This window comes from Amblyomma mixtum, chromosome 5 (genome assembly GCF_055824585.1).
Source record: "Amblyomma mixtum isolate Tamu chromosome 5, ASM5582458v1, whole genome shotgun sequence".
Taxonomy (NCBI): Eukaryota; Metazoa; Arthropoda; class Arachnida; order Ixodida; family Ixodidae; genus Amblyomma; species Amblyomma mixtum.
The window spans coordinates 183659276-183670563 of NC_143016.1; the positions used below are offsets into that span (position 1 = coordinate 183659276).

The 11288-nt window shown below is 46.2% G+C and overlaps 1 protein-coding gene across 1 annotated transcript in view; it reads left to right on the top strand.

Annotated features, from left to right (window-relative positions):
- LOC149345028 (uncharacterized) overlaps positions 1-10318 on the top strand; it is a 113330-nt gene extending 103012 nt beyond the window's left edge. Inside the window, exons 7-8 of the mRNA XM_089547352.1 lie at positions 9005-9230; positions 10190-10318. Coding sequence (XP_089403478.1) covers positions 9005-9230; positions 10190-10318 — 355 coding nt within the window. The remainder of the gene's footprint in view (positions 1-9004; positions 9231-10189) is intronic.
- The last annotated feature ends 970 nt before the right edge of the window (positions 10319-11288 follow it).

Here is an 11288-nt window from a genome sequence, read left to right on the forward strand (position 1 = left end):
AACCGCACCGTAAAGGAAGGGAGGAACGCCACCACCCGTTCGGCGCGATGCCTTGCCCTTTGAACGCAGCGCTTTTCCCCCGGATCACGTATGACAACGAAGTGTAACGTGGCATTTATGTGCTTTTTGCACGCGTTATTAGAAATCGGAAATTATTATTCTGTGCATTATCAAACCCACAGCTCCACTGATATCTTGATAAACTTTGAGAAGGCACTGGCAGCAGTTATTTTTTGTCTCATTTGGAGACCAACCGGCGCTTGCTTGCCGGTCGCGTAGGAGGGCTTAGAGAGTCTCGTTAAATCTCGTTAAGTCTCGTACGGTGCCCGGATGTTCTCGTTTCAGAGCCCGGATGACTGGAATTCAGTGCCCGGATGAGTGGATTTCAGTGCCCGATGACTGGAATTCAGTGCCCGGATGACTGGAATTCAGTGCCCGGATGACTGGAATTCAGTGCCCGGATGAGTGGATTTCAGTGCCCGGATGATGGCTCTCGGTCTCGGCGTGACGTCACCACACTGCCGACAACGGGAGCTAAAAGCATTTCATGCTTAAAAAAACTCTGCCTCTCCCGTAAACGAGAGTAGAGTAAGCATGAAATGTTTACGGGCCTAATGTCATCTCGGTGGACACCCGAACCGCACCGTACAGGAAGGGAGGAACGCCACCACCCGTTCAGCGCGATGCCTTGCCATTTGAACGCAAGGTTTTTGATGAAAGGAAATGGCGCAGTAATTCTCTGCCATCTCGGTGGACACCCGAACCGCACTGTAAAGGAAGGGAGGAACGCCACCACCCGTTCGGCGCGATGCCTTGTCCTTTGAACGCAGCGCTTCTCCCCCGGGCCCCTGTGCGCCTTTGCTTCGATGCGCGAAGCCCCTAAGAGATCACGTATGACAACGAAGTGTAACGTGGCATTTATGTGCTTTTTGCACGCGTTATTAGAAATCGGAAATTATAATTCCGTGCATTATCAAACCCACAGCTCCACTGATATCTTGATAAACATTGAGAAGGCACTGGCAGCAGTTATTTTTTGTCTCGTTTGGAGACCAACCGGCGCTTGCATGCCGGTCGCGTAGGACGGCTTAGAGAGTCTCGTTAAATCTCGTTAAGTCTCGTACGGTGCCCGGATGTTCTCGTTTCAGAGCCCGGATGAGTGGATTTCAGTGCCCGGATGACTGGAATTCAGTGCCCGGATGACTGGAATTCAATGCCCGGATGAGTGGATTTCAGTGCCCGGATGACTGGAATTCAGTGCCCGGATGAGTGGATTTCAGTGCCCGGATGATGGCTCTCGGTCTCGGCGTGACGTCACCACACTGCCGACAACGGGAGCTAAAAGCATTTCATGCTTAAAAAAACTCGACCTGGTCCGCGGTTCCAGCCCGTGACCCCCGCTTCACCGGAGCAGTCGCTCTACCAACTGAGCTAACCGGGACGGCAAGCTAATGATAGGGCGAGAGCGAATTGATCACTAACTCGAAGTGGGGACTCTGTTGGTCATATGTTTAGGGGAATTCCTCAAGGTGAAGTGGATTTGAAAAAAATTCAGGAGGCACTTTGGCTGTCTAAAGTGCGTAGAGGCGAAAGCGTTTTCCGCACCACCTTGACGGCTTCTGTGGCACTGGTGGCGTCACATGTAATTGAGTACTAATTACTAAGTGATGACAAATCACTAATTATTGGTTATTTACTGATTAATGCCTGAATACTAATTAAATGCTAATTAATGAAGCTTAAGCTTCGCCTTTAGGAGTGGAACGTGACAGCGTGTTGTAGCGCTGCAAGGGAGTCCACGGAACGCCACCACCCGTTCGGCGCAATGCCTTGCCGTTTGAACGCAACGGTTTTTGAGGAAAGGAAATGGCGCAGTAATTATCTGTCATCTTAGCGGACACCTGAACCGCACCGTAGAGGAAGGGAGGAAGTGAGAGTGAAAGAAGAAAGACAAAGATGGCCCGTAATGAAGAAAATGAAAATTGTATTTGAGGAAAGGAAATTACGCAGTAACTGTCTCACATATCTCTGTGGACACCCGTAAAAATTCAGGGGGGGGGGGCACTTTTATGACCTAAAGTGCGGTCACTGATGTGTGGTTAAGATGTTAAGCTTCGCCTCTAAGAGTGGAACGCGACAGCGTCTTGCAACGCTGCCAGGGAGTCCATAGAACGCCATCGCCCATTCGGTCCTACGCCTCGCTCGTCGGTAAATTGGTTTTTGAGGAAAGGAAATGCATCTCTCTCTCACATCTCGGTGGACACACAAACCTCGCCGGAAGGGAAAGGAGGAGGATGGCAGTGAGCGAAGACACCATATTCACTAGACGCGCCTTTGTTCATTACAAACCATCGAGGCAATAAAAACAAAAAAAGCTGGCATGGCGGAGTGGATAGCATGGTCGTCTCGCACTCCGAAGACCGGAGTTCGATTCCCGAGCTCGACCAATTTCTTATTCAGTTTTATTTATTTATAGGGCCTGACTATAAAGTTAATTAGGCTAATTGGGTAATTAAGCAATTAACTAATTCAGTCCCACTTACTTGGAGCATCACTATATGATCCCTGTAATTGGTTGCATGGTTACTAGCCATAGTACAATTGGCCCCGTTTGAAATTCGCGCACTGTGACGTCACGACCGTTTCGACCAATTGAAAAGCGTGACATTTCTGTCGACAACTGCTGCTTACAACGATGAGGCTTTCGCCTTAATAAGGAAATAAACACTCATTGATATCCTCCCGAGTGCAACCTACGGCTACGTAAGAACGCTAAACAGCTTTTTCAGAAACTTGGTATTTAAAGAATAATTTGTCCTGGTCCAGGTTTCGAACCCGGGACCACAGCTTCAGTGCAGCAGTAGCTATAATCTACATCTACTTCACCTTGGGGGATTCCCCTAAACATTTGACGAAGACAGTTCCCACTTCGAGTTATTGATAAATTCGCTTTCGCCCTGCCATATAACCTTGCCGTCCTGGTTAGCTTATTACAACCAATTTCTTCGAGCTAACCGGGTTCTGGTAAGGTTTTCTGTTTCTTTCATGGTATTCACTTACATGGTTTTGTACAGAAAGGATATGAATATATATCCTTTCTGTACAAAACCATGTCAATAAATACCATGAAAGAAAAAAATAAGTCCCGGTTAGCTCAATTGGTAGAGCGACTGCTCTGGTGAAGCGGTGGTCCCGGGTTCGAACCGCAGACCAGGACGAATTTTTCTTTTACGAGGTTCCCGAGAAAGCTGTTTAGCTTTCCTCTGTAGCCGTATGGCTGCGCTCGGGTGGATGTCAGAGAGTAATTACTCGCTTATTTCGAATCTACTCCACCTTGGGGGATTCCCCTAAACATTCGAACAACAAAGATAAAGCTTGTTTGCACACTGACACTTAGAGAACGAGGTATCAAGGTATGCACCGAGTCGTTGTGCGGTTCTGTCGTCGTGACGCACCCTTTTTTACTTTCTCGGGGGTTACCTTAATTAATATCAGCCGTTTCACAGTGAGCGTATTGTCGATTTTCACAAACTCTAGCCAGCACCGCAGTTGAGCCAAGATGGCTACCGTAAAGACGAATCCGTGTTTGACCAGCCTGGGCGACTCAGCAAGTTCCAGAATGTCACCCTTTTTGAGTAATGTTGAGGGGTTTGTTTCAGCTAATCAATTTGTATGTTTGTGTAAAGCATAGAACCGATGACGTACTGTGGTTCGTCGACCTGTGTCTCAAAACATATCTTTGACCTTCTTCCAGGGCGTTTTTGGCGATATCAAGACTGCCAGCGCTGAGTTCCTATACTAGGGGCAAGGGGAAAAAATGCACACGCATCACGTGTTTAATGCTACACTGTTGCAGTTAATCAAGGCTACCAAATTACTGCAGAACACTGAAAGCTAAAAAGCTTCGGGATAGTTTCGCTTTTGATTGCCGTGTGCTCGAATTTCATTTTAAATAGCTGGATGCCAGAATAATTAATATATGACCATCAACTCAGTCAAACAAGCAACGTCCTTGTTTGTAGATTCGTGAACAGGCTTCTTTAGAGAGCTGGAGAGATCTGCTGCGGAGGAAAATATAACGTACATGTGCTTTTTTAAGGGCGGTCTGCTCGTTCATTGTTTTTCATTTCTATTCAGCGCCGCTTCGGCCCAAGCACCATCCATAAATGCCAATATACCTGCAGTAAAATTTCGTTTGTGTTGCTATTAACAGGACGAATCGAGCACTACGATGCAAGCCTGCTCAGTGCTGTACGTTGCGGCGCGAATTCGATGCCATCGAGTCGGCTAGTGCCTTCGAAGGAGATATGGCGCGTGGAGTAGACGCTGACTCCTGACCGTGCTCTCATTTGCAGGTAGACCTGTTTCCCAGGCGTGAAACGGCGATCGGCTATAGCGTGTAAACCAATCCCTTGCTGGCCAGATAACTCATCATGCCTCGCCACTTTACTTTTTTTCTTGCTCACTGACGTTCTTCTCAAATGCTCTCGTCTATCGTCGCTTCGGTCTCGTAGCTTTGAGTGTTTATTTGGCTGTTCTCGAAACACTGATGTTTAGAATGAACAGACATAAATAAGAAAAACTGCAGAGATTGTTTACTACATTCGAATAACTGCGAAAGAGGGGATTTGTGCTGCGTAGCAGATGACGAGCGTGCAGCGCCGCGGAACGCAGTGCTCGCACTTCGCGAGCTGCGAACAGACAACGATTGTGTTCTGGTTTGCTGCCCATCGGATAAGCGCTTACGCACTAATATAAAATGAAGAGCGGAAAAATACTAATGGCGGTACTTTAACTACACCTGTGCTGTTGCACCTTGCTTACGCACTAATATAAAGTGAAGAGCGGAAAATACTAATGGCGGTACTTTAACTACACCTGTGCTGTTGCACCTTGCTTTAAGTAATTCTCTATCTCCGTCTCGGTGGATTGATGTTACGTCGTGCGGCCTTAGCATCGTGACGTTGTTATGTAACCACATTTAGAGATTTCAGCCGCGCAACTTGCGCGAAGATCACGATGCCATTTCAGAATACATATGGACGCCCTCTGCCGCGGGTATCTCGGGAGATCTACCCACAAAAGGCAACACTTTGCTAGCACCATGTACACCCCATTCTGCTGAAATAAATTCTTCGTCAGCTTCAGGCCTCGTTCATCTCCTGTGGGGCAGACACATGGAGGCTATGGAAAGAAAAATGATAGCTGTAAGGTTAAGAGACCGGAAGCAGGCAGTGTTGGGGAGAGAACGAACGCCAGCTAATGATATTCTAGTAGAATTCAAGAGGAAGAAATGTGGTTCGGAAGGTCATGTAACACTAAACCAAGATAACCGCTAGACCTTAAGGGTAACGGAGTGGATTCCAAGAGAAGGCAAGCGTAGCTGGGGGCGGTAGAAAGTTAGGTGGGCGGATGAGGTTTAGAATTTTGCGATGGTACGGTGCCCGAGTTGGCAAAGAACAGGGTTGATTGGAGAGACATGGGAGAGGCCTTTACCCTGCGGTCGGCGTAGTCAGGCTGATGACGATGATGGTGAGGAAGGAAACCCTTGTGACCCCAAAAATTATATCCCTTGAGGAGATATCTCAGAATATTATTGCTTGTACATCTTTACTATCTGCATCTACCTCTAAGCACTCACTTGTGACATTTCTTTGCGGTGCGAACTGGTATTAAAAAAGGAAAAACTGCTGTACCTGGCGTATAAGAGAACTAAAGTGGCTGTTTGGGCTTTTTGGTGAGTTATCATGGTTAAAGAGTGCAGCGCGAAAAGACAAGGACAAACGAAGAAGTGGACAGGACTGGCGCTAAAGGACAGCGCCTGTCCACTTCTTCGTTTGTCCTTGTCTTTTCGCGCTGCATTCTTTAACTATAAAACAACGTTCTGCAGCCTAGAGATATTCCTTTCGCCACGCCCACAAAAAAAAACTTACAGAGGCACTTAATCTACTGACGTACTTTAAATGAAAACTATTGTTTTTTTTTCAATTATACTTTAAATGAAAACCGTTGTTTTTTTTCAAATTTCAGTACCCTTTTATTTTTATTTTTAGTTTTATTTTTCTTACTGCCGGATGACACTTCCATATTGAGCTATCTTTTGGCTCCCTTCGGTTTGCGCTACTCGGCAAGCCGCGACAGCTGCTCTCGCTTAGTTTCCAGAGATGCCAAGCGTTTCTTTCTTGAAGCGGCCACAAGCTCCTCCCACTTCGTACCGCTGCATTTCCTTCGGCATGATTCCGGCCATTTTGTATGCGACAGAATTAATGGTGACAAACCAGTGTAATTGTGGCCATCGGCGATGTGTCGAATATTTCTGGATTGTACGAGAGGATCGTGAGACCACAACCGCATGAACTCGCGGGGGTAATTCAAACACCCGACAATGATATCACCCTGAAGACGTCAGCATAGAATTCCTCAATGTTCTGTAGGGCCGCAACGTCAAGCCATCACTTTTATGCAGTGTCTCTGAAGAAAAGAAATCAGCTGAGGTAAAATAAACAATGGTTTAGCCGGAACTCGAACCGCTGCTGCTCGGCAACTCAGGGGCGCTTTTTTTCGTTATTGCATAGAAATAGTGCCGAAAAGAAAATGTAAGCACGCTTACGCCACAAAACACAGACATGTATCTAGATAAGGGGGCCAGCAAGGCGACTCTTGCAGGGCAGCATATATTCCCCGCACGAAAACGCATTGTTCACGAAACAAAGATTTCGACGAGCGTGGTGATTCGGCGTTGCGGTCCCTCATGCGGCTCTTCGCGAGGCCAAATAGCCCCAGCAGCATCAATAGATCATATGGCACAGCACAGCTTTTATCCATAGGCAAAAAACAGATGCTGTAGGGTGTGATGTCAAGGTCCTTCTAATTGATCATTGTAATATGTCCCAGAAGAACACAACGTCAATGCCCCGGTTCGGCTTAAGTTCACGGAGCCGTTGTGTGTCCTATGGTAAAAAAAAATAAAAGGCATTCAAACTATAAACCAAAAATAGAGCAGTGCCCTAAATGCAAGCAGATATTGAAACAGTATCACAAGTCGATGAGGAGACCCAGTAATGCTTTCCTTGGAATTTTCGCACTCTTCATATGCAGTAATTCTGGACAAAAGCATTTTTCAGCGGCGAAATCTTTTATCAACGCATATTTTTGATATAATGTAAGATTTCACTGTAACAATCATTATATCTGCAGATCACCCAACGGCAGTCTTGCATTTGTTTTTCTATTCACGGTTTTGCTATCGTCAAAAGCGTTGCCCATTTCTTTTGTATGGCAGTCATAACTGTTCGATACGATCGATGGAAACACTTTAAAATAAAAAATTTCCAACATATCAAAATAATGGACCATTGCCTTCAAGTGATCCAATTAAAGTGTCTTACAATTTTCCAATTTTGGAATATTTTTCCCGCGAAACCTAGACATTTAGTAAAACACGTTGCGGGGCTAGTTGGTTATGCATTTTCTTTCGTTAAAATTTAAGAAGCGTTAACTTTTAGGACGAATACACAGAGGACATGACAGGACGGGCGCTGACTCCAACTATGTTTATTGAACACGTTTTTCGTAGAAAATATAAGAAAAGACGACCGTGAGCGCATGCGCACCAGCTACAGACCACAAAAGGAAAGGCCAAGATGACCAAGATGACAGCAAAGGTAGATTAATGTGGGCGCACGCATTTCGTCCCTTATTTTTAAGCAATCTGTATTCACTGGCATGCAGGGAGACAGAAGTGGTGCTGACACACATGTCGCCTTTTGCCTTGATGAAAAATGCTTCGGATAATTCCCGAGCTAATCTATCTTTGCTCCTGGTTAGAATTTTGATTTTGTCAAGCCGTGGCTCAGAGTTCTCATCTTTTTCGTCCTTGCAAGAACGGCAATGGGCGGGTAGATTCAGGCATGAGTCTGATGTGTTTCTCAAACTTCGTTCATGTTCCCTGGCACGTTCGTTATCACAACGCCCTGTCTGGCCAACGTACACTTTGCCACAAGAAAGGGGGATCCGGTGTTCCACGGGTGTGGTCTATGAGATCCCCGTTTCTTGTGGCAAAGTGTACGTTGGCCAGACAGGGCGTTATGTTAAGGAACGTGCCAGGGAACAAGAACGAAGTTTGGGAAACGCATCAGACTCATGCCTAAATCTACCCGCCCATTGCCGTTCTTCCAAGGACCAAAACGATGAGAACTGTGAGGCACGGCTTGACAAAATCAAAATTCTAACCAGGAGCAAAGATAGATTAGCTCGGGAATTATCCGAAGCATTTTTCATCAAGCCAAAAGGCGACATGTGTGTCAGCACCACTTCTGTCTCCCTGCATGCCAGTGAATTCAGATTGCTTAAAAATAAGGGACGAAATGCGTGCGCCCACATTAATCTACCTTTGCTGTCATCTTTGTCACCTTGGCCTTTTCTTCTGTGGTCTGTCGCAGATGCGCATGCGCTCACGGTCGTCTTTTCTTGTATGTTCTACGAAAAACGTGTTCAATAAACATAGTTGGAGTCAGCGCCTGTCCTGTCATGTCCTCTGTGTATTCGTCCTAAAAGTTAGCGCTGCTTAAATTTTAACGAAATAAACCTAGACAAGTACGCATTTACCGGCTTTCCTAATAAAACTTAGTTTGTTGCTTCTTTTTCCTACAGCGCAGTAACATACTTATGCCTCATTTTGACGAAAAATTACTTAGAAAAGTAGCGCCGAACCGGGACAAAATGTTAAAGAAACATAGATGAACAAGTGGTCGTATTAGAATTATAATTTGTCCAACCGTGTAAACTGCCATGCGTTCCTAATGAAGTTAGCAATCGTCAGCGAATATGCAACAACATTCTAAAAAAACATTCATGAAACGGCGCCAGCCGTTGTTTCGGTGTCCAGCAATATTTTTCGACTAAAACGCAAAATCCCTACTCAGTTACCGAACCAACAGAGTCTCTCGGCGGCTGCGCCATGCTTGCTATCATACGGCGTCTACAAGGCATGCCTTTGTTTCAGGGTGTATGTGAATATCCACCAATCTAACCACAAGATCAGTAGGGAGTTCAAGGTTGGCAACACGAAGAACGGTGACCTGGTCACCTGCAATATCCGGATGACTACGAAATACTTCTTGATATTGTTCTCTTTCTCCGCCAAGCCTACTCCAGTGGAGCCTGCAGATGTATTCCACCTACTTCAGGTGGATTTCTCCGGCAATCTGACCGTGCGGCGCGCAATCTACGTAAGTCTGCGTGATGTGATAATTCAGTGCATGCAGCATATTGCAATAGTGCATTCTTACATTCTACAGCTCTCGATGTGCTTTGTTATTATTACTGATGTTGTTAGAAAAACAAGGTTGCGTTAGTTTGCTGTCACGCAGTCACCTCACGAATTTATGCGTAAACCGTTACGTCACCGGCTGCTGTGGTCCCCTCTTTTCTACGGCACGATTTGTCCCATTTTGTCATATTGGCATTAAACGTTGCCTCTGAAACACGATGTTTCTGTGGGCAGCACACTGGTACTAGTTATGCAGTTCACTTGCCATCCACTTGTAGCATAAGTTGGCGCGAACAACGAGAATTGTCTAACAAAAGGTAAAAACAGCGCTATATTTAAAACAAACCACACCTAAAGACGTACAGCACGGGCGCTGTCCTTTCTGTCTTTCTTTGTGGTTTGTGTTATATTTAGCGCTTCTTTTAGATTTTGTTAGACAATGCTCCACCAAGTAGCCCAGCAAGATGTACTGTTGAGCAACGAGCTTGGCAGTGTACGGTTTGTTATTGCTAGCTTCAGTTGAACCGCTAATGACGGGTGGTCTGGCATCGCGGTAATCGTCAGCCACATGTCCCCAACGCCAGACCAGTTCTATCCTAGTTCTCCGGCCTATCCGAGTTGGAAGGTGCGCTAGAGACCTCCTTGCCGTAGAGCGGCAACTGCACGTGCAAATATGAGCTGCCACGGATGATGTGGTCAAAAAACGTCATGAAGTAAGGTAAGGCAACAGGTCTAGTGAGGCTGCCCGTGAAATTTTGCATTAAATTCTGTTCCCACAAATCGGAACTCTGGTGACCGACGAGTGGCCACAGTGCTGTAATGTACGAACCAGGAACTACGTGTTTAGAATGCGTGGGTGAAAGTTAAGTCGGCAGCAAGAAACGTGCCTCTCTGTCTTTCTCTCTCTCTCTCTCTCAGGAGGGCCTAAAGTGGGAAGCACTGTTGTCCAAGGTGTGTGCGGGTGCTCTTTGGATCATTGTCACATTTTGGAAGGTGTTCAGGCTGACAGGTTGTTTTTGCCTGCATACAGAAGAGCCCAGGGACTGAGGCATCAGCTTGCCGAATCTGAAGTGGCGTCTTAGATGGCGCCTGTCGCATTATTGAAACTTCAAAATTTCACCACCGCTGCGACTAGGAACAAGAACAGAGAAGGAAGGACAAGGACAAGCGCTTGTCCTTGTCCTTCCTTCTCTGTTCTTGTTCCTAGTCGCAGCGGTGGTGAAATTTTGAAGAAGTACCAACTAGGTCAAACCACGATTTTATTGAAACTTGATGCTAGGACTTGACAATCTGCCACTGATGCGTGTCCTGGTAAGCTGATGCCTGGGAAGGATCTACTAGGACAAGAGGTTGATGTAGATAGATTGTGGTCTCAGGCGTGAACAACGAGGTCGCTAGGCAGCCTAGCGACTAGAATCTCCGGGTTGCGAACGAGTTTACTGTTGACTGGTTCAGCTACATGGGAATTGACGGGTCGTGCGGTGTTCTGCCTGTCATCGAGCAGCTTGCCTGAATGCCGGTGCAAGGCGCTACGGATACAGCGGAAACCAGTCGAACTCATTACACTAAATTCTGAACTGCGGAGGCTCCGAGAAGGGTCACTCGCAGACCTGGGAAACATCGGCGGGCCTGGCTTAGGCAATAAAGCTCTTCGTATCTAGTTAATTCAACTTCCATTAATTCAGAGCATTGTCGAATTCACACCCCAAATCTTGGTAGCTTAAATGTATTTATATTTACCCACACTCTTCTCAAGAGCACTCCAACGACGCGTATTGTGTGTGCATTTGTGGCAGTCACTGCCTAACAGGCAAGATATAGCTTTTAAAGACATCAGGAGTGAAACCAGATTTGTGGCAATGTGCATGCGCGATAACGTCTTCTTTAGAGCGCTCATCCACTCAAAAATTACACGTGTATACTCCCTGGCGCTTCGTTCAAGTGATCTAGACCGGTATGTGGACGACTGCACTACTTTAAGGCGTTCAATTATATAAGTCGAACGCTTTTCGTGGCA